At 39.7% G+C, this 24,814-nt stretch overlaps 1 protein-coding gene and 1 pseudogene across 2 annotated transcripts in view; both read right to left on the bottom strand.

Moving 5' to 3' along the window:
• SAMD12 (sterile alpha motif domain containing 12) overlaps positions 1 to 24,814 on the bottom strand; it is a 419,976-nt gene that overhangs the window by 151,133 nt on the left and 244,029 nt on the right. Inside the window, exon 5 of one of the 2 annotated variants that reach the window (XM_058668529.1) lies at positions 23,683 to 23,737. The exons of the other annotated variant lie outside the window; for it this stretch is intronic. Within the exon in view, the coding sequence (XP_058524512.1) occupies positions 23,703 to 23,737 (35 nt within the window). The 3' untranslated portion in view covers positions 23,683 to 23,702. The remainder of the gene's footprint in view (positions 1 to 23,682; positions 23,738 to 24,814) is intronic. 2 annotated transcript variants of the gene reach the window in all.
• LOC118757504 (small ribosomal subunit protein bS21m-like) lies at positions 8,024 to 21,494 on the bottom strand (annotated as a pseudogene).

Genomic DNA, 24,814 nt, shown 5'->3' with positions numbered 1-24,814 from the left:
GTTCTACAAAGCTCGGCTTCTGCCCAGACCTCTTAACACATTCCCTCCCCTAGTCCTCTCTGGCTATTTTTGCTCTGTTTGTCTTTGCTTAACTCTAAAACTACCTTTGTGACGGGTAGAACAATTGTTCTTTGGTTTTTTTTTTTTCAGATGCCCACTTGAGTGCTATTGGACGTTTCAATGAACAGTTGTGCATTATATGTCCACTTCTGTGGAAATCATTTACTTCAGAAAAACAAAAAAGCCAAAACATGCAATCCGTATTCCAAATAACAGGGGACTTGGTTCAGATAAAGTACTCATTATAAACTCATAAAATCATGAATGGTTTAAACTAGTCTTCTTAACATTTTCAAGATCTCTCTCTCATCTTATCATCTTTGGTTTCCTTACCTCATATTCATAAACTGCATATTTTTCTCTTTTTCCCAGTCTTAGATCTTGCTATTACTGAAATGGAGTGATCCCTCTTTTTTTTTTTTTTTTTGGCTAGGTTTTAGGATTGCGCTACTGTCTTTGCGAGTTCTTAGAGAACACAACCTGTCCTCAGAAGAACTGGCGCTCTGCTGCTCAATAAGGTGGCTTGTGGTTACAGGCAGGAATCTGAATTTAAATAGATTAAAGTTAATCCAAAATTCATAGGTGGATATTTGATGCCGTAGATGGGATACCAGGTGCAATGGCCTCCATATCACAGTGCCTGAGTTTCAGTATGGGCTGTATTCCTGATTCCAACCTCCTGCTCACATATACCCTGTAAAGCAGCAGATGATGGCTCAAGTAGTTGGGTTCATGTCATCCACAAGGGAGACCTGAATTGACATCTGGGCTCATGGTTTTGGCTTTGGTAAGGACGAGGCATTTGGGAATGAGCCAGTAGGTGGAAGACTCTCTCTCTTTTTCTCATTGTTGCCCTGCTTTTCAAATGAAATGAAAAGAATTTGAAAATCAAAAATGTTCAGTCATCATCTGTTCTTAGTGGGTACTGGACTGAACAGGGCATACGTAGAAAACGTCCATCATTCAGAAAGCTGTGTGAGACAGAAGGGCTTTATAGTACTGAATTGTGTTTGATTTGAATATTCATTAAATCCTAGGTAGTCCTGTATTGTTAAGTCATACTGACAGAGTCAAGAAATGACAAAGAAGGCGTCTGCTTTCCTTATTCTGAGTCAAGACAGTGCTGGCTCACAGGACATAGTAAAATCACTTGTGTACTTGGGAAATAACCATGAATACCTGCTACTAGACCATCTCAAAACAAGGAATTATTAACAATGGAAGCAAGCGTATAGAGAAGAGGCACAGCTAGACAGTTTTGGAGGCAGTGGTGAGATGGATTCCTCTAGTTCTTACACTTAACACCAGCACAAACTCTGTGCTGTATAAAATGTCCCTCTTAGGTAGTCAGAAATAACCTATGTGAAACATCAGAAGTGATTGCTCAACAAGCTACTCATCCCGATCAAATGGAATCATGAAAAAGATCCAAATGCATAACTATATATAGAAACCACCATACATTCCCTAGACTTCTTCACAATAGAAATGTCTTTAGATATTGGTACGTCTTTGACTATGATTCTACTTGACAAGTTAACTGGCCTATGTCTGAAGCAATGGAATGGAAGTGATAAAGCTATATAACCTCTACAAAAAGCTTTCTCTCATCTCACTCTTTTGAGATGATTGCAATTTTTTTCACAAAAATTTAGTGTTTGATTTATTGTAATAACCTTGTCAAATACATATTTCATCCCTATACTAATCTCAGAAAAAAATATGTCCTTAGAGGTAAAGCCAATTATGACTTAACATTTGCTGTGGTCTAAGTCACTTCACAAAAATCTCTCTTTTTTTCCCCTCATAGCAACCCTATAAACTGTTATTTGCATTTTACAGTAGACAATAATTACTTTCTGAGAAGGTATGTTGTTTGCCTTGTATAAGTAATGAGCATCTGGGCTGGGATAACCATTGAGACAGATCGTTTGACCCTGAAGACCATGCGCTGGGCCCCTGTGCAATCCTTTACGCCAACACCGACAAGGATGGTGCTGGTGATGTAAAGCTGATGGAGCGGGTGCTCACAGGATGGCCTGCGCTTTTGTGATCTCTCTTCCTTAGGATAACTTCTGATCTTTCTAAAGGCCTTTTCTGGTAATTTATTTGATCAAAACTTTATCAAAAGCAGCTCATGATATGCACAAATGTTGACATAAAACTCAGTGTAGGAGGAACACCTAGATCTCTTGGAGCCTGCTTGTCAAGCTCTCTTATTTGACCTAAATAAAGTCTGATATGAGTATAGGATGGGAATGCTCAGGGGTCAAGTGGGTGTTCCACCTTCATGGAATCCTTGACATAGATGTCTTATGAATCCAAAACTTAGGAGTTTTCAAATTCTAACAGCTTTACCTGTAGGTTCTCTCCCTAAATACCCAAAACAGCCATGGGCGGTGGGACAGGCCAAAGTAGGGGAACTCCGTTTAGGCATTTAACATGGCATCAGGAACACAAGCACTTTAGCCATCAACCACTGCATGCATCAGCAGTGAGCTGGATGGGCAGAGTACATGGGGCTAGGTTAAGCAACAACTTAACCTAGTGTGTCACAACACCTACCTCCTTATTTCACTTGTGATCCTCTACCAAAAGCAGCTGGGAGCCCATCAATCTCCCCACTGCAAATATCCCAGCAACATGACTGCTTCCTTCTTTGGGGAAATCTGTTGCTTTCGGTCAGTTTCCAGAAAGTTGTGAGTTTCAGGGCTCAGCATATCCTTCTCGCTCTTCTCCTAGTCTCCATCTGACCAATTCTCATTCCTCCTTCTTATCACTTAAATATTAAGTCTACTCCTCACTCTAAATTTGAGCCTCTCTTTGCATTCTACTTTTCTTGCAGTGTGCACTTACCACAGTTTAACAGTATATATGGAGATCTTACTATAGTCAAGATAGAGATTCCTCCTTATCATGGAGAAATGGTAAGTACTGCTATGAATCCCAGCAAATCTCACATGCCACTATCCGTAGCTTTTTTCAAGAACCACCTACCAACTTCAGAGAGTAGTGATATTCATGTTGACTTTTGTTAAATTAAAATAAATCCTCATTTCCCACTTATCTTTATTCCTGCTTCTTTGGCAATTACCTTAAAAGCAAATTTAAGTTACTATAAAACCTGCATTTTAACAACTGTAATTAGCTACTTTAGAAAATGTCTTTGCTATAATTTCAACTCTATCCCTTGCATGCCATTTTGTCATTATGAGTCAAAACTGGCCACCAGATAACAACATCAGTATTATAGAGGCAAACACTAGATAAAATAACCTGGAAGTACCTTTAGCTTAGGATAAAAAGAAAGATTAGCATTGGATGAGCACATTCCAGAGATTTATATGGGTATGTAAGCACTCAAAGTGAACTGTACCAATTCACTGGATAAGAGAGTATGGTAGTATTCAGATAATGGAAATAATTTTAACATGTACCTTATTAGGCAGTTAGAAATGTCAGACAAGTTTCTAAAGAAAATATTTAAGTAGTTAAGATACATCAGTGACACAAATTATTTCTCTCTCTCTCTCTCTCTCACACACACACACACACACACACACACACACACGCGCGCGCGCCTGTGATGGTGGCCTACCATATAGGTGCTGATTCAAAACTTGGTTGCTCCACTTCTGATCCAGCTCCTTACTCAGGCACCTGAGAAAGTAGTGAAGGATGGCCCAAGCACTTGGGCCCATGTACCCACTTGGGAGACCCAGGAGATGCTACAGGCTCCTGGCAAAGCATATACATGTGAAAATGATACTCATTTACTAATTAACTATGCTTCAAATGTCTTCAGTTGTGATCCCCCTGTCCCCAGTCAGTGATCATCAATATGATCATCTTTCTCTCCACACTGATAGCAGTAGCAAACTAATCATGGGGAGAAAAAAAAGTGCCTGGCAGTGTGCAGTGTGCTAAGTGACAATGAATTAATGTATTTTTGCTTAGAAGATATTTTTAACTCACTACAGGTCTATCAAGATGCAATTGCACTAAAAGTTGTACAACAGTTACGGCTGTGTGCTCTTTCCTAACAATTACCTCTATTAGGATACGGGCGGAGGCCTGAGCGTCTCAAACCTTGGGCAGCCATGCTGCCCGGGGTGCTCGGGTGCTCCACCACGAGTCCAGCCTAGCACAGCCAGGCTTACCACCACCTGCGCAGGTACATGGGGTGAGTGGCTCGCGGGCGGTTTCCAGATTGCCGGAATCTTGGTTTGATGGCCCTCTTTTGGTGTTGGGGGGGTTGTCCCAGGGCTCTGAGAAGCTGATCTGGGCCTCCTCAGCGCGCCATGTGGCTGGAGTGGGGGAGGAGCTAGGAGGATCCGGGCGGAGGCCTGAGCGTCTCAAACCTTGGGCAGCCATGCTGCCCGGGGTGCTCGGGTGCTCCACCACGAGTCCAGCCTAGCACAGCCAGGTTTACCACCACCTGCGCAGGTACATGGGGTGATATGCTACAGGAGTCACTCCATGCTGAACCCACTGTTCTCTGAGAATGTGTATTGGTCCTCAAGATTCTCAATGGCAGTAAATCTTCCTCTGAAGAACCTGTAGTCACTTTATAGTGCAGATTGCCAACACCAGTCCTTTCAAAAGCAAAATTCTGGGCTTGTCCAGCAGGATACCCCATTACCTGATAGGAGGAGGAATCAGCAGAGGGGTCACAGAATGCAAGACTATGACATTGTCTGGTATATGAGAACCATACTCGGGGCTAGAATGTGTCAGGTATGCGTGGACCAATCCCTGTGCCAACTCTGACCCCACTGGATGGTTTAGAAGAACCGGTGGAGTCTGTGCTGGAGGCATGACAGTCTATGGGGTGCGTTGGACTTACCCAGAGCAACCTCTGGCATACTTAACTCTGGCTGGGAACAGGCCTGGTTGGGGAGATTGAGGGAGGCCTTGGCTGGGTGGAGCTTACCACTAAGGGGCGCAGGAACTGGAAGGGGGCTGAGTTCTGGTCGGGTCATGTAATCCCTTGGCACAAATATCGATTCGGACTTGACGCACCATGCCGGATTAGACCGCAGCACAGTTTGGTGCTCCGGAGGACCAGGATAGATGTTGGACGGACTTGGCTAGGTTTCAACCCCAACTGAGCCATGTATGAGATATACGTGGGTATGGACGAGCCATTGCTGGGCTGAAACTCTCAACAGCAGGAACCAGAATGGATCGAAGAGCAGTGCTGGCCGAAGGACCTGCTAGTCTGCGTGAAGCCTGACACCAGGAAGGGGGCGGATGGAGGAATCTGAACAATTCCTCTGACAGGACACTGACCCTACAAATAACCGAAGGAAGCATGGAGGTAAACAACCCAGAAGAGGCTTTGGAAAGTGACCCACTGGCATGCACTTGGCTCGGGTTGGGGCAGACCAGGCTGAGTCAGTTCACGTCATCCACTGGCAAGCCCGAGCGCTGGAACTGTGTAGGGGCCTGGTCAAGCTTGGTTGCGATAAAAAAAAAAAAATAAATAAAGTACAAAACACCAAGGCGAAATGGCCTGTGCCAGTAGGGAATGCAGCACCCGACCAGCACTCCTCCTGCTGGTTTAAGTGAGGGACGAGTGTGTGATGGGCAGAGCCGGGGAGAGCTGCAATACTTATTGGTTCCAATGGAGGTCGGGGCTCAGAATAGATCCAGCCCAGGGGTTACAACCACCAGCTGATTGGAGTGAACCAAAAAAAGATGGAAGATGGAGTAGATCAATCAACCACCTCAGCTATACGCTTGCAGCGAAAAACCTGGACAAGGGGAAACTCTAAGATAGACTATGTCAATCAGTGGACTCTGCACCAGCCTCATCGTACTTGGACTGTTGCTGATGGTATGTTGGAGCTTTTAATTAACTGGGATGATACTCTGCTGGCTCTGCCTTCAAACCTGAGAGGGCCTCCCTAAGAGGCCGTTGATCTTGACTGGACAGTGGGATGCTGGACTCTGTATGGTGTGAGCCTGTAATTAGGGAATCCCAACGGAACCTGAGCTGTGGTTATGCATCATGGTGAAGGAATTCACCATGGGGGAAGGGTTTGGGGTGAAGGGGGGAAAATCCCAGTACCTATGAAATTGTGTCATGTAATACAATGTAATTAATGAATAAAAAATAATAATTAAAAAAAAACAATTACCTCTGTTAGGGACTGAACTGTTTCCTCCTCAAAATACATATATCGGAGTCTTAACCCTGACTATGTTAAAATCTATCTGTGCATGCACGCATGGATTTCAAAATCTGTGCCAAACTTTTCAAATTCCATGAGCCCTTGAATATAGGGTTTTATAGAGGTAATTACATTAAAATGAGCTTACAAGGGTGGACCCCAGGCAATCTGACATATGTCCTTAAAATAAGAAGACATTAGGACACAGGCAACAGAGGAAAGACCTTGTAAAGACACAAGATGACAGTCATGGATAATTGAAGGAGAGACACCTCAGGAGAGTCCCTCTCTGTTGATATCTTCATCTTACATTTCCAGCCTCCACAGCACTGAGACAATGAGTGTCTGTTGTGTTAGCCACCCCATCTGTAATCCTTTGTTATGATCATCCTAGTCAACTAACATGATCTCTCATCAGGTTCTGAAATCAGCCAGGATGGGGACTGTGTATAATGTGTTCTCAGCTTTAGCTCCAGTGCCTGGAATAGAGCAACGATGAAGTATTATACTCCCAGTATATGCAATTAGAGCAACAAACACAGCAGACACCTGAGAGCATATGCTCTTGGAGAAATTTTGTGTGCAAATCCTAGCTTCATCACTTCTTAGATTATATGACCTGCTTCAAATAGCTTAACTTCTCTGTACCTCAGTTTATTTTAAAAATGTTTATTTATTTAAGAGCAAGAGGGAAATCTTCCCATCAGCTAATAGCCAAGAACAGCAACTGGGTCTTCTGTGTGGGTGGTGGCTGGACACCAATTATTTGAACCATCACTGCTGCCCTGTAGGGTTGGCATGGGCAGGATGCTAGACTCAGGACCATTGAGTTTAAACCCAGATATTTCAATGTCGGATGTACACATTTTAACCACTAGACTGAATGCTCAATTCATGTACCTCAATTTGTTGAGGTGCAGAATATAAATAATAATAGCCTCTATCTCAGAGTGACTGTCCATTAAAAGTGCCAAGGCAAATGGAGTACTTAGAATAGTGCTGATACATAATAAAGCATATAAGAAACAATACAGAATCCAACTGATGCTATATGCCCTGGCCTCATATGTGGTCAAGAATGTTGGGCTGACATACCAATTCCTATAAGATTTGGAAAAGTCTAATTTTTGGAATAATCATTGGCCCAAAAGTTCTTTAGGTGCCACCTTGTACCTACTAAGTACCCAACACATAACAAGTGCTTAGTAAGTGTTTATATGATTGTCTACTCTCCAGAACTGTCCTGTTGTGTCTGAGATGGAACTGCAAAGTCGAAGCCATTTTCCTACCCCATTAAAGATCTACACAGTCACCATTTCTGCTCTACCTGACTAGTGAGATTTCAGCTAGCATCAACACTTTCCACATTATTATCAAAGAATAAAGAAGTCACTTCTTTCTCAACTTCTTACTTGTATGCCTAGGGCTTGAATAGGATGGGCTCCTGGAATTTAGGCAATAATTATTTCAATTATCTTTACTGTCATAGAATTCAGCACATCCCACGAGCTATTTTAAGGATGGAGAAAAAACTCTGGCAGTTCTTGACCCCATTGCAAGCTTCACCCAGGGGACCAACCTACTCCCAATACAACTGCCTCTCACAACGGAAATTGCTAACTTGTCATAATTTTAGCTCTTATTATATAGGAAAGTCAAAAGGATGATTTATTTTTTCTTCTTGGATGCATATGACTGAGTTTAATGTAGATCAAAATAAGAAACTGGGGTTACAGAAAGTGCGAGGTGCAAGAAGGCTTTATTCCTGAGTCTTTTATTCCCAGGCTTCAGCATTCCCGCCATGGATCCACTTGATTCTTCTGCATCAACAGGTTATCTCTGCAGTCATTTCCATGTTGTAGACCTTCCTCCGGGTTTCATAGTGCTCCTCCTGTCACCTGCAGCAAGGTTTTTCGTAGTACCATCATTGCTTAATGTCCTCAGTGAGCACATCCATAGTGAGGATTCTGTTGAGCTGTTGTTCACTTTTCCTTCCAGCATGATCACAGTCCTGGCAATGAACTCCAATCTGCTCTCAGCACCATGAAGTGTTCTCTCTGCAGGACCTGCCCTCTGCTAGGCCTTCCATTCACACCTTCCCTCCCTGTACCACCCAGAATATTTTATTTAAAGATTATATTTGTGTCTGTTGTATGCAGTAACTCCTTAAGCTGTTGAAACTAAAATTTCTAGTCCTTCAAACCTAGTTTTGTCTACAGACCACTTACGGTTAAAAACCACAAGAGGTGGAGTCAAAGGCTTGCTTGCTCCACAGGATGCAAAGTGATAGAGTGTGTATGAGGCATCTCAGAGCTTCTCTGTGCACAGATGAATCTGACCACAAATGCTGGCCACTTAGGAGTCTGTGATGGAGAGACAGACTACCTGTGCAAGGTGGCTATCAGTGGCCATTCCTACTTTAATTGCATTTGTTTTCCTGTGAAGAACTCAAGGTATTATTTTCCTCTTTCTAGTATGAGGTCTGTGCAACCACAGTAAAAACCTTCACGAGTAACAGATCAGCCTTCTAGAATGCAAACATGATTTGATCCTGTCCAGAAAACTTGACTGAGTTCTTTGCAACTAGCCTACAGTACATTTCACAGAGGGAGTATCTGTGTTTTTCTATGCTGTGTAACAAATTTCCATGAAGGGATGTTTCCAATGAATGTCTGAAATTTTACATGATAGGGAACCTTACATGTGTGTACACTCACATGTATGCACACACAGTATATAACTACTCACATGCCTGACCTGACTGTTCTACAGTGTCAGAGTTAACTTTGTCTTGCCAGGTTTTATGCCCTGGCACCTCCTTTGCATCACTGCTCTGGTGCTTTTTATCTAGGATTGAGTAACTAATGGTTACTTGAATATGAACATGTGGTATCCCAAAGTTCCATCTGCTAATTGATATGCATATTAAATGCTTAATGGGTGGATAATTTGTAGAATGTAAACATCTTGAATAAAGAGATGAATCATATCCTAAGCAAGCAAATGCAGAAAATGTAGGATTTTACCATATAGAAAGGCAAACTATTAATTTAAATTTTACTTATTTGAAATGGATAAAATCTATGTATGTCTAAGCATATGCATGTACTAGGTATATGTGCAGATATGTTTATATACCTGTTTCTGACCCCCCTCCCTTGATTTCCTTCTACCCACAACACCTGGAGTCTGGGCCAGCCAGAAGCCAAGAACCCAGCCTGGGTCTCCCATGTTGGTAGCAGGGATCCATATACTTGAGTTTTTACCTATTACTTCTCGGGGTATGCATTAGTTGGATCAGAAGAAGAGCTGGCGAAACTTAAACTCAGGCACTAGGATAGGGGTTACAGGCATCCTAAATGGGCCCTTAACCGTTAAACTAATTTTTTGCTCCCAAGGAATTCAAGTTAAAAATTATTTCTGGGATTTTCCATTTAATATTTTTAGACCATGGGTAATTGAAACTGGAGAAAATTAAAGCATGGATAAGAGTAACTGCTATATATGCCAGGCACTATGTAGCCCATGGACTTGATGTGGCATAAAGAGGCAAACTGCTAGTTAGGACTGTGTCATAAGCTACAGCATTTGCTGTTACCCCTTACATGGCAACCTATATGTCTGCCTTCCCATAATACACCTGTTACATCTGGGATTTGCACACAGAGGATATCAAAAAAGTAGAAAATGGAATAGCATCCTCTTTCCACCGTGGACCTTGCTTGAAGACAGTGTATATATTTTTGTGGTATAAATACAATGTTTTTATTTTCTTGCATTTCTAACCCTGCACAGATCTTCCCTCTCACAGCTTTCGGCTTTTTGGACAGCTCTTTGGTCTGCTCAGGCTGTCTACTGTACAGCCATAGCATAGCACTGTGTAGAGCTGTCCATATTTGCATGCAAATGCATATTTGCTCCCTCACCACTAAATAAACTGTTCTTGTTTGCACACAATACCAGTCTCTGATAAATATTTCTCTCTTTGCATAAGAAAAGAGCCTGGTTTGAAAATTAACATTGTTCATTGCTCGCATCATGATGGTGAGTCAGAGAGGAGTGCATAGCCTCAAAAACACAGTCAATGAATAAATTTTGTTCTTTGGTTGCAGTTTTTTTCATATCTTGGTAAAACCACTTGCTCAGTTCAAGGGTTTTTTTTCCCTTATGCTCTTGGTGGGGTGGGTGAGTCTTGTGATGCAAGTGTCTGCTTTTGTTAAAAACATTGTTCTACACCAGTGATGGGCTGACGCCTGTGCTGGATGTGAAATTTCTGGAGGCAATGTGTTTTTAGAACTAGCATTTGAGGTGGAAGAGGTTGGTTCTTAGTAGTGAGTGAGCCATGACCTCTGTATAACTTGCATCTGACCTAGCTTTGTCCTCCACACTGTCTTGTCCTCCTTATTCTCTTCTGCTCACTCTATGGATCCTCTGCCATACAGGAAGGATAAGAGCAAAGAGCCATTTCCTGTTATGTAGCTGTTGCATCCAGCTGCAGAAGGAGTGGTGCTTTCCTCTCTATTTGAACTATGGAATCAGGGAATCCATCCTGGTTGTAAGAACAGTCCGTCAGTGACAACCATGTTTGAATGGCACCAGCTTACTTACATTTTAATTACCACTTGAGAACTAGTACAGCCTGTACTCTAGGACTAATAACCATGAGCAATGCAGGACTAAAAGGCAGCTGGATTTGGTTCCTGGAGTATAGGGAACCTATCAAGTTCACACACAGTCAAGTCCTCCAGCAGTGTATGGATCTGCTTTGAAAAATGCTAATGGTGGAGTTTCCTGGTTCCAAAATCTGAAGATGTATGATCGCTGGCACCACCCTGGAGAATATACTCTATATGTTGCATTTATGATCACTAGTGGTTGAATATCCTAGATGTGGCAGTGAAAGTGTCTAAGATGTCTTAAGGTACAGGAATTTCAGAGCTTAAGGAAAACTGATGACTGGTCTTAGATTTATTCTGGATTCTATCACTTAGGAGTTTAGCCTCCAGGCGTGAGGCACAATTCTCCTATGGTTCAATTCCTAGCAGTCCTGATGATAGCCCCCAAGCTCATTTGGAAGTTTGGGAAAATACTTCCTCTAATACCCTGGCATCTTAGCAACATGTTAGTGTCCCCTAATGACCAGCTGCTTCAGGTATGGTGGCTGGGAAAATTCAAACGATATTGTGTACTGATGATAATCCAGATCTAGATCAAACTGCAGGGGAGCCTCCAAGAACACTGAAACAGGAAACCCCACCTTGACATTCAAAGAAATTATGGGGTCACAGATCTTATCCAACACAAGGAATTTAAGTCACAAATCTTGAGGACAACCGGAAGCACAACAGAGAGTCACGTCTACTCTTGTCTTTTCAAGTTCTACAGAGATGGGTTAGCTATATATAGTTGTGCATTCATTCCTATGGACTCAGTCCTAAGGGTACAACTTCAAAAGCTGTTCACCAGACCCCAAAACCCCATGACTCTGAAGGTACAAATAGCATTATAGGCATTTAATAATATAGGCAGTGCTATAAGAGGAGAAAGGGTTTTCCAACATGAGAAACAGTTCAGATAGCAGGCTCACAGAGCATCAACTGTTTGAAACATTGCTCAGCAAGTGCAGAATCAGAAAAAAGTCTAGTCTGGCTGAAAAAATCCACAGGAGCGTATTTTAGGTGTGGACAGCCAGAACACTGCAACAAGTAGTGTTCCTCCATGAAGGACCTCTATGTTCCATGCCACAATCATCAAAGGGGGGACTGTCCCCTCATCTGAATGCAGGAGAGAACTTTCACTTTGCTCATGCCTTGTCTTAAGACTGACAGGTTATGAGGACTCAGAAGGTTTCTACAGCCTAAGGGTTTCATGACACCTTTGGGTTATCAGTGATATCATAAATTAGAGTTATTAATTTGTTCAATTAAGAATGGGGTTCACTTTGTGCTAATTTCCCAGGCAGAACTCCAAACCTGAAAGATTTGCATTATTTGTGGAGTTCTAAAAATTTATTTGGACTTGTTTGTCAAGTAGAAGATGTTTTCTCTCACCAGGTCTTGGTAATGCCTGAATGTCCAGTTCTTTGCTTGGAAGGGACTTGCTATTATCATGGACAGTTTCCTTCAAGAAGTACTCTTTCAAAGGAAATTTCCAGTGATAGAATGAGATCAATTCTGCAAAATGTGGAGCTATTCATTAATGTCCCTTCAAACAGAGGGTATAAATGGAAGTACCATCTAAGTCTTCAACTTTCAGGAAAACAGGGATGACGGGTTTCTCCAATCACATCTCAGATTTTTAAACAGGATGTTGACTGCTTGGGATGAATTCTGACAATAGGAAAGCATGTTTTCTCTGAAGACAAAAGAGGTTATTTACATACAGGGCCACAAAGAGACAGCTAAGGACATTCCTGCAAAGGGCAGAGCTCCATAGAATATAGATTTCAGGATTTAGATTGATAGCCTTAACTTTTTATCAGCCTTTAAATGGTTCTGACATAGATCCATTTCTTAGATGGAGCAAAAGGAAGCCTTCCAGAGGATTAAAGAGCTATTAGCAGAAGTTCCAGCACTAGGGGTTCCTAACTTGGAGAGCCATTCTCTGTTCACAGAAAGGAAACCGGGAGTAGCTTTAGGTGTACCGGCTGAGAAATTGGGTCTATTTCCACAACCAGTGACCTATTTTTCTAAACCGCAAGATTCAGCTGCTGCAGGATGGTCTGTATGCTTAAGTCTGGTTGCTGCAACAGCAGTTTTGGGGGAAGAAAACCATCAAGCTGATTTTGGTCCAGTCACTTGAAGTTCAAAGTCTAAACCAGCACAAAACATCAACAGAGATTATAGTACATCATTAGCTAACTGGAAAATGCCTCACAAAAACACCACTCTTTTGTCACTTACCTCAGGTTCTCTCAAGGTATGCAAGACTGCAAAATAGCTATTTTATTGTCATCTGAAAAGACCATCACTACAGCCTTTCCCAATTAGGAAAAGATCAATGAGTTGCAAACTCCAAATATGTGTCTCTTATTACATGCATGGGAAACATTTGGAAAGATTTTTAAGGAAATGCGTAACTCTACCCTTCTAGGAAGAGGATTCTTGATGCAAATTGATTCTTGAGTGTTTAGAGGGAAAGAATGGCATAATGTAATAAAGGAAGTAAATCCTTCCAGTCTCCTCTGCAAAATAACCCTGGTGGTTGATAATAACACATCCCCACCTCCTTTGCTCATGTCAGGTGAAGACTAGCAGGTGGACTTAACTGACATACCTTCAGCAAACAATTACAAACACATACTGGTCCTTCTTGATATTTTCACAGCATAGAACTCAAAGCGGCTAGTAATGGCAGTCATCAGGTAAAGTTGAAAAGGCTCATCAGAGTTTTAAGGAAACTCTTTAAGATTTGCTAAGAGACCTCACAAACAGGATTTAAACTACTGCTGTTTATGTCCCCCCTCAAGAAAATGGCACTTAAAGTTGCTTTAAAGGTTAGTCATTTTGAAATGTTATATGAAGACCCTTCCTTACTTCTGACATTCTTGTTGATTTAGGAGATCAAGATCAGAAAAGCTACAGTATTAAAAAAAAAAGGCTCTGATAGAGAATTGTAACAAAATTCACCAACAGCTCATTTCCATGGAGACCTCGTTTGCTTAATGACATAAAGGATCCCTCAATCAACTACAATCCAGCTGAAAAGGACCATACCAGGTGCTACATATCCTCTCAACTGTAGTTAAGTTACAGGGAATTCCAAGATGGATACATGTGTCAAAAATTAAATATCTGCTTCCTGAGTCTTCCCAGGTGCACAGTGAGGACAAGTCTGCCTATGTTTCTGAATCAACTGAAGGCCTGAAGCATCTCTTCAAAAGGCAAGAATATAAGTGAAGTCTTCACTCATGTCATATCAAGGTTACCACACTTTATGGCAAGACATGTTTTACCTGCCTCTTCTGATACTCTCAGGAAGGTACTATGGGCAGAAAAACTAATTAAGCTTTCCTAATGTTAGACATGTAGTCCATGCTAATGGATCTTAAAAATTCTTATGGAAAGAATGGGTAGAATTTAAATCTGTATGATTAATTAGCATTTGGAAAAAGCAAATACAAGCACACATGTGGTCAAAATATTGCCTTTGACATTTTCTTTAAGTCCTAAGTTGCATGGGGATGGTCTTGAGTTATTTTCCTGCTCTGACATACAGGTACATTTGAGTGCATAAGTATAAACACAAAAACATCCATACCTATACCCAGATAACAACTATACAAAACAGAACAAAACAAAACAAAAAACCACCTACACATTTATTTGTTCATCACAGCTTTGTTCATGTAGTACTCTCCGCATGGTGGAGGAATCATTTATGAGACTCTTAAGCTGATGTAAAAGACATTTTTCAGTGGGCAAATGAGACGAACCCAAGTCCTTACTAAGAAATTCAAGCCTGGAGAATTAGATAAATACATATATAGGAATTCATTTGACAGAGTGACATTTTCATTTAATTAAGGCCGAAAATCAGCTCTAAAACAAACGATTATTCCTGACAAAGAAGCAGAAACCTGTCCTTAATGAATACATTTCCAAAAGCTCTTCCCTGGGATAAGAGAAGTCTTCAGCAGAATACATTTGGAGTCAGGGCAGTGGGGCAGCAGGAGAAAATAATCAGGTTAAAAAGGTGAGAAACAGGAGGAAAAAGGGCACAAAAGATAACCAATATTTATACTTTCAAAAACAGAAATAAAATTGGGGTTATTTGTTTCTTCATTAGTATATGTCAAGTAAAGATCAAAATTATTGTAGCAAAGCTGCTTTGTAACAAAACCAACCTCCAAGTTTCAGAAGAGGATTGATTTCCTTTAGTATGAAATAATTTCATGCTAATAAAATTTGTTCTAGTTTTTCACTTCTTTCTCCTTTCTGTGTTGTATGTGTTTGATGCATACATATGACCCAAGAAAAAGTTCAAGCTGAATAATACTTTGAAGTAGGTGTATAATAATTCACAGTAAACATAAATGTCATGACAATAAACAACATGATAAAAAGGAGATGAGAAGCACAAATGCTTTCTATGTGCAATAGTGTTTGCTTCCAGTATCACCTATCACGTTTATTTCTGTGACATGTCTTAGAGTTTTCGATGTAAAAATCAAAGCCACATCACCTCTTACACAGCAGACAATTGAAACCCTTGAGGTCTTTGTTAATATTTTTCTGTGCATTCATTTATACCAAATCAATTTCAGTTAAATCAATTAAAATGGCAACTACCATAATTTCATGTCATTGATCAAATTCAATCAAAATTACTCAGGCTATCTGGAGACACTGGGAAATGCTATGCTGGCATCTTTGTTTTTATGGTATCAAATTGGGAGATAAAAAAGTTTGAATTCTGTAATAAACTAATAGCTCAGGAATAGACAAGGCAGCTCAATGAAGTCTTATACTATTCTTTTCTATTAGCCCAAAAGAACAGACAATGGAGGATGTGGAGCTGTTAACTCTGTGATTAACAACATAAAACATATCTTATGTTGGGCCTGAGTGCAGTAGCGGCAGCTAAGGTCCTCGCCTTGCACTCGCTGGGATCCCATGTGTGCACTGGTTCTTGTCCTGGCAGCCTGGCTTCCCATCCAGCTCCCTGCTTGAGGCCTGGGAAAGCAGTCGAGGATGTCCCAAGGTTTTGGGATCCTGCACAAAAACAGGAGGCCTGGAGGAAGCTCCTGGCTCCCGGCTTCAGATTGGCTCAGCTCTGGCCATTGCAGCCATTTGGTTGTGGATCATCGGATAGAGGATCTTTCTCTCTGTCTCTCCTCCTCTCTGTGTATCTGATTTTTCAATAAAAATAAATAAATCTTTAAAAAGTATCTTATTTGAATAGTCTCATGTTAAATTTTAAAACTGCATCAAATACAAACATTTTTATCTTTAAAAGGAAAAACAATGCATGTGTGAAACTTGCCTAAAGAAGTAAGAGTATTGATTTTGGAAGCAACAAGTCTTCTCTCTCACCACGATGGTTAATTTAATCTGTCAACTAGAAAAAAAACCCTACAGGGTGCCCAGATATGTGCTCAAACATGATTCTAGTTGCATCTTTGAAGGTCCTTTCAGCTGAGACAAACTCGTGGATCTATAGTTAATAAGCATGTGCTGGCCCCCACACTCTACTCCCTACTGACACCCTATGCACGGGGTCATCCCATCAGTTTTAGGCCTGAACAGGACAAAATAGGCTGATATTTTTGGGAGCGATAAGGAACCCTTCTTAATAACTACTGTTAGCTGGGACACTGGCTTTTGTTCTTGCTTCCCTGTATTTTTTGGCCTACTGGATTTGAGACTGAAACATACAAAAGTTGCTTGCCTGGTACTCAGACAATTTTACTTGGATTAGAAGAGCTTCCTCATTGGCTTGAAGCATTTCAGTCTATATCATGTGAACTGATTATCCATAATAAACATCTTTCTGAGAAGTATAACAGCATTTGAAAAAGCTTGTGGGAAGACAAAATTAAAAGATAATTTTATGATAGAAAGAAAAGATGGCACAATAGCGTGAGGATAGGTTTAAACAGTTGGAGAATTATTAGCCAAGGTGAAGCATAGAGGGAGTGATCCCGGGAAACAGGAGAGGACAGGTTGGTGGCAGAGGGATACCTGGAAACCTGTGGACACAGGGAAGCAGTGGAGATAGCACAGTGGTGTTACAGTGACCAGATAGTCCAGCAGCAAGTGGCAATCGGAGCCCCAACAGTGCTCATGTGGGAAGGGGAGTTCACTGGAAACTTATGAGGCGAGCCTAGGCATAGAACTTCCCATCATGCTGATTTGCTTAATCTGACCACAACTAGAAGCAGAATGGTAGAGTCTCAGCAAGCATGTATGTAGAGGAACAAGGTGGATTTCAGAGCCCAAACCTCCACCAGTGACCCATTGGACGTCATTTTGTATACTGAAGAAAAGGTTGTGGAGCTGGAGGAACAACAGCAAGCTGTGCATGCACTAAGCCAGTAGACAACTCACTTCCGGCTCAATGCATTGCACTATTCCCACAGGAAAAAGAGTACCGACTTGGCATTCCAAAGGTTCGACCTAAAATAGGTCTAGTTATTGATCTAATTAGGAGTGGAAGAAAAGTGCAGGCAATGGTGTAGCCACTGCACAGGATCACAGCAGGTGGAGAATGATGAGCCAGGAGTTGAGGCTACAGAGACCATGGTGGAAGCCTAGCACAAGAGCCTGGGATTGAAACTCACTGGAGGGAGTGACATCAGTGACTGCAAAAGAAAAAAACAGGTACAGAACACAATCAGTAAAATAGACCTCTAGACCTGTGGGCAACACAGCTTAGAAAATTGCCCTAAGGACAGGAACCTACTCACCAGAACAGCAATGACCAAGAGTACAAGAAGAGACCGAAGCACAATGAATGTTACTGATGTGTCCCCCAGAAAAAAGCAAAAGCCTTTGCCAACCTCAGAGTTAACTGAGGAATACATTAAGGAAATTGGCGATCAAGAATTCAAAACACATGTTATAAAGCTTTTTAACAACGAGGAGCACATACAGGAGTTCAAGGAATTTAAGGAATATGACACAGCAGCAATGAATCAAATGAAAGCTGATATACTAGAAATGAAGAACACCTTGGAGAAAATTAAGAATTCAGTGAAAGTCCTCAATAATAGAATGAACAAGGCAGAAGTCAAAGTGGAAATAAAATTTGCTTGACACAAGAGAAGACATCAACACAACATAACAAAACTAACAGGACATGACCAAGGCAGTGTCAAGAGGAAAGTTTAACTCAATCAATGCTTTTGTCAAGAAATTAGCAAGGCACCAAACAAATGAGCTAACCACACATTTGAAGGCATTAAAAAAAGAAATAATCAAAACAAGGGAGGAAATAACCAAAAAGAAACAACAAAAGCAGCATATAAGTTCAATGAATCAAAGAGTTGGTTCTTTGAGAAAATCAACAAAATAGCTTCTCCACTAGCTCGACTAATTAAAAAAAAGTGTGTGGTGGGGAGGATAAAATACAAATCAATTAAATCACAGCCAAAAAGGGAAATATAACAAGAAATAACTTGGACATAATTGGAATAATCAGAACTATTAGAAGCAATCATATGCCCAGAAATCAGAGGAATTAGAAGGTATGGACAGATTTTTGGACACACATAATCTATCAAAATTGAATCATGAGGCAATAATCTAAATAGACTTATAATAAGGGCTAAGATTGAATCAATAATTCAATCCCTCCCAACCACGCAAAATTCTGGATCAGATGGTTTCACTGCAGAATTCTACTAAAAGTTGCAAGAAGAACTTACACCAATCCTCCACAAGCTATTCCAAACAATGAAAAGGTAGGACGCCCTTCCAAACTCTTTCTATGAAGCCAGTATCACGTTAAACCAATGCCAGATAGAGATAAAACAGTTGTTTATTTTTCAAAGGAAAAATTCAAATGGCTAATAGACACATGAACTACAGAAATCCTTGATGAACACGGAAACTAAAATCCTCAACAAAATACATCAGGCAGATCATCCACCTGGACTAGGTGGGATTTATTCCTAGCATGCAGGGATGGCTTAATATTTGCAAATAAGTAAGTGTGATTCAGAAATGAGGAATTAAAATTGTCCCTGTTTGCACATACCACAATTCTCTATATAAGAGAACCAAAAGACTCAAGAGACTATAGGACCCACAAGAGATTTTGGCATGGTAGCAGGACACAAACCTAATGAACCTAAACTGATGACACTGGTACAAATAATTCCATGGCTGAGAAAGAATATATAAGTATAATTCCTTTTAAAACAGCAGAGAGGAATTTGTCATGAAAACTGTAAAACATTAGGAAAGAAAAAGGAGAATACATTAAAACCTGAAGAAAACGACCATGTTCCTGGGTCACCAGGATATACATCATTAAAATGTCCATATTACCAAAAGTAATGCACAAATTCAACATGATCCCAGTCAGAATTTCAACGTTTTTCTCATAAATAGAAAAGATGATATAAAAAGTTCTTCTTGAAATACAAGAGAGCAGGAATAGCCAACATTATCTCGAAGAATAAAAACCAAGCTGGAGGAATCACAATTTCAGACTTCACGATATACTATTGGGCAGTGGTCATCAAAAAGTCAGATACTGGTACAGTAACAGATAAGAAGTTCAAGAAACAGAACAGAAACCCCAGAAAGGAGCCCACACATGTACAGACAACTGACCTTTGACAAGAGAACTGAAAATAATCTAGAGAAGACATCTTGGTCTCCTTGACAAATGCTGTTAAGACAATTTGACAGCAGCTTGGGGAGGTAAGAAGCAAGGCAACCACCTGTCACCCTAAACAAAAATGAGTTCTAAATGGATCAAGGATCTAAATCTGCACCCAGAAACCATCACATTAATAGAGGAAAACATAGGAAGCACTCTACAATATACAGAAATTGGGAAAGAAATTTTAGAAAAACACATTAAAAGTATAGGCAATCAAAGTCAAAATAAACATGAGACTACATCAAACTAAGAAACTCCTATACAACAAAGGAAACCATCAACCAAGTGAAGAACATGAGGAAATCTTTGCACCACACAACCAACAGGGGCAAAATATCCAGGATTCACATGCACCACACAACCAACACAGGGGCATAATATCCAGGATCTATTAAGAACTTCAGACACTCAACAACAGCAAAATCAATAACCCTATGAAGAAATGCATGAAGTAAATAAACAGATATTTTTCAAAAGAACAATTCAAATGGCTAATAGACATATTAAAAATGCACAGGTTCCTCAGCTATCAGGAAAATACAAATGGAAACCACATTGAGGTTCCACCTAACTCCAGTGAGATTGGCCTACATTTAGAACTCTACTAACAACTTTTGCTGGCATGGATGTGGGGAGAAAAGCATCCTCCTTCCCTGTTGGTGGCAGCCTAGGCTAGCACAACTACTATGAAAGTCAGTGTGGAAAGGGTTAAGAGAACTGAAAATAGCTATTCCATATAACCCAGCTATCCCATCTCTAGGAATATGTCCAAAGGAAATGAAATCTACATATAAGAAAATGACCTGTAATCCTATATTTGGAGCAGTGCAATCTACAATAGCAAAGATGGAAACAATCCAGATGCCCATCGAAAGAGGAGTGGATAAAGAAACTGTGTCACATCTATTCTATGGAATACTATTCAGGCATTAAATACAATAAAATTCTACCATTTGCAACTAGATGGTCCTAACCAGAGACCATTATGCTCAGTGAAATAAGCCAATCCAAAAAGGACGAATATCATATGTTCTCTCAGACATAAGACAACCTTCATGCAAAATACAATATCAATAGATACACAGATACACATGCAGGTACGTATAACTATCTAGAGGAACTGTATGATAGAGATTATCACATTGAGATGTGAAGATACAATGCAGTATGCATCTCTACTTCCAAATCAAAGATGGACTCCCAATGAAACTGTTAAATATATCTTAACAATAGAGTGCTGGACTATCTGCCATTGTCCATACTTCCAATGTCAGGATACACTTTAATAGCAGAATGATGGACTTACGACTGTTTTTTTAAGGTTATACTGTCATAATATGGGGAAAATTAGTGGGGTGAATGTATTTGGGGAGGAAGGCAGGGGAAATCCCAAAGCCTATATTATCATATCATTAAACAAACAAATTTATGTTAAAAATACTTTGATCTCTACATGTAGTCTGTTCATAATATGCATTTTGTGTTTCCTAGGACCCTTCATATGTGCATCCTATTGTTTCTATTTCTCTGGAGAAACTATGACCTTGGGCATGCACTGTAGCCCATGACATTTAGTTTGAAGAAATATTGAGTGGACTAAGCATAGGACTTTAAAATGCAAAGTGTGTAAATAGGTGCATAATAAGTATAACCTTCAGATTTCAATTTGGTGAAAAATTGGAGATCTTGTAACCTGAGCCTTCATGCAGAAATAAAATTACAGTTTCTCAAACTACTGCTAACTATTGATTTTTAAAATGGTTACCTAACTTTTTGAGACAAATAAATGCCTTCACTGTTCTTTATAGAGCTAAAGCAAGTGTCTTTCCTTCTTTTTGCCCTCTTTTGTCTTTATAGTACATGACAGATCTGCCCTTACCTTATTGAGCCCAGAAAATACACTACAGATTCTTTGTTGCTGAGCATCTTTATATTAAAATGTAAAGTCCATGAGTATGAGAATCATGTGTATCATGCATACTCTTATCTTACTAACACCTGTAGCAGATTTTAAAGCGGGCACTCATGAACTACATGGCTTTACAGTAAATCTACTATTATGGCCTGGTATACCTCTCTAAAACTTTTACCACCTTGGCAATTGTATATAAGTGTGATTACTAAAGAGAAAACACAAATTATTCTCAATATAAAGCCTCAGTTCAGACGTCACTTTTTCTTAGAACATTTCTTACCACATTGCTTTTGAGTCAGAGGCCGTATACAGACAGTTCTACAGATACGAATTTGTATTTCTGTCACACTTTATTACTTTTCATGATAAAACATTATATGTAAATGTTTCTTTCACTTGGTTTTAAGGGCAAGAGCTGCCATGTACATGCCAAGATCTCTAACTTGTAGAATACAGACATTGGTTTGTGCATGTACATTCTTAACGGGTTTTTGTGTCCATATTTGAAATAAATAATGACTGCAGCTGATAACTTAAATGTATAAAGAAAACACAAAGGAGATGCTAGTGCAGTAGATACTCCCAAGAAATACAGAAGGCTTTATTTTTGGCTGGGGCTCAAGGTTAGACCAATGAGTGAACCCCCTCAAAGTCCATTCACATTGCAAGTTATGCTTATGGCATTTTCTGGAACTGGAGACTATAAACTTGGTTGCAAGAAGAAGCTTGAATATCTACATTGTTTAGGACTTTATACCAGACAGAAAAAATTAGTGACCCTAAGAAAAAAGAGCACATAAAAATCAGATAATATAAAACAAAAGAAAGGAAAATGTCAAAATACATAGAAAGGGTATTTTTCTCTGCTTCTTGGAAAAGCTGTAGAAGTTCAGTGAATTACAGAAAATGACTTTCATTTCTTCTCATCCAATCTGCGTTCTAGTACAACTGTCTTTCTAAAAGTCCCTTTGGACATTTGAAAGTCACAGAGACAAGATTGCAGACTCTAGAATGATCTAAATAAAGAGACCAATGTCAGCTGTGTAAAACCCATGATGCATCTTTCTGCAATGCAACACCAGTCACTTAAAAGTCTTCAATTCTACAGTCAGACCACAAGGTCAAGGTGGCATAAAAACGAAACCCCATGAGCATCTTACACTGTCCAAACATGAGACAGAAGATACATTGTTTTCTCTTGTACGTTTAAATGCAAATGGGTCAATAATGCAGAATGTTGAGGTTGGAGTTCTACAGATGCAGACATGAAAATACCATTGCCATGCAAAGAATGACATAAAACACTGAACTGTGTCAAACAATGACTACAATAACTCCTCATATACAGATCCAAATTAGACAAACAGCACGTGAATAGTTCTCCCACATGCTAATTAAGGAAATCTTCAGGGGTACTAGAACAAATATTTTTCTACCATGAAGAATAGAGGAAATGTAGGAGTCAATTTTAAATCCTATTTTGAGTAAAATATTTTATTAAATGAACTTGCCACAAAGGCATCCCAGAATGAAAATTAAATCAGACATAATAGTAATGAGGTTGCATTTGTCATAGTTCTAACCCCTATTGATTAACCAATGTGTGATTTTAATAATCTCCCAAGGAGAATTTCACTGGTTCTTTACAACATGACAAAATTAGAAATATCCCTGGCCATAAAATGTATGTAATGGGGTGTGTAGATTCTGAAATGCATATAGGAAAATCTTGGGGAAGTAGCAGTTTGAAGACAAGTTGCCTTTGAAAAAACTTGGAAGAACACATAGTTGGCAAATCACAGTGAAACACTGAATGAAGAAATATTAGTGAAAATCTGTAAGATTACTCTTCCAACAACTTCATACACCCTGAGTGACTGAGCAATGAGATGAATTGTAGAAGAAGAGGTATATTTTATAGTTTCTTGATATTGTCACTGAAGACAACACTTAAGAATTGAAAATATTAGGCAAAACTGCTCAAAGCAGTTGGGCACTTCAATGAGTTTTTCAAACAGCTCATAAGAAATGAACGTTATGAAAAAACCATGCATGGATTTAAAAAATACTTGCATCAAAATAAATGTATCTTTCAATTCTATTTCCTTGTGAATTTTTTTAAGTACTCTCATGTAATTAAAGGTCTTTGCCAAATGTGTATATATATATACATACATATATATATTTAAGAACACTTACCATTGTCTTTATGACTTCAGTCAATACAGAAAGAACATAGGCAATAAAAGAGATTCTAAAAAGGGAAAAAAGAGAGAGATTCTTGATGTTGCTCATCATAGATGATTCAAATGGCTTTGAATCTACTCTTACATTATAAATAAAAAATGATACTGTATTCACTGCTTACAGAAGACACAGTGGAAAATGAAATAAAGTTAGAAACTAAATGAAAAGAGCAACAACTCAATTTAAATCAGCAAAAACATACACAGGAGTCAGTTTCTGCTGGGCAGTATGCTACAAGTGCAGAACAAATTACAGGATGACTAAGGTCTCTTAGAATATATAGGGAATACAGAAAGAACAATATCCTACAATGGCTTTATAGAATCTCCTCCCGCTTCCTGTTGGTTGGTATCTGTTAAAACCTTTATCCTTCAAGGACCATTTCATATATTGTACCACTGGCAAAACTTCAGTATCTTAACATTCTCAGGCAAGGCTAAATTCCTGTTCTGTGTCATCACTTTGTACTTCCATAAACATGTATGATGACATTCTCCATTGTTGCCTCATATTGTTAGAGTGGATACTTATTTTAATATTTATTTATTTTTTATTTAAAAGGCAAATTTACAGGAAAACAGAGGGAGGGAGGGAGGGAGAGAGGGAGGGAGAGAGAGAGATAGAGAGAGAGAGAGAAAGGACAGAGAGATCTTTTGCCTGTTGGTTTACTCCCCCAATGACTGCAACAACTGGAATTGGTTTGGTTCGAAAGCAGGAGATTCTTCTGATTACTGCAATGAGGTGCAGGAGTCCAAGGACTTGGCCATATGGGATGCTGATTCTCTAGGCGGAGTCTTAACCTATTACAATCATGGCATTGAAACCCTGGGCAGCTAATTTTATTGCTGTTGTCTACCTGGTTCTGAAGCTCACTAGGTTAAAGAACAAGTGGATGCTGTTTCATGAACACAACATTATTAGTATGAACAAAATGCTTCATAATGCAGAGGCTGTAAAGATTAGTTCTGCCTAGAGAGGATGTAAGGTTTTTTAAAAGACATGGTATCTTATCAGGGAAAGGTCCTTTCACAAGTTTCATTACAGTATCTTCTTAACAATCTCATGAAATGGTCCCTACCTGCAT

Source organism: Ochotona princeps, chromosome 9 (genome assembly GCF_030435755.1).
Source record: "Ochotona princeps isolate mOchPri1 chromosome 9, mOchPri1.hap1, whole genome shotgun sequence".
Lineage (NCBI taxonomy): Eukaryota > Metazoa > Chordata > Mammalia > Lagomorpha > Ochotonidae > Ochotona > Ochotona princeps.
This window is presented reverse-complemented; position numbering and strand designations above follow the sequence as displayed.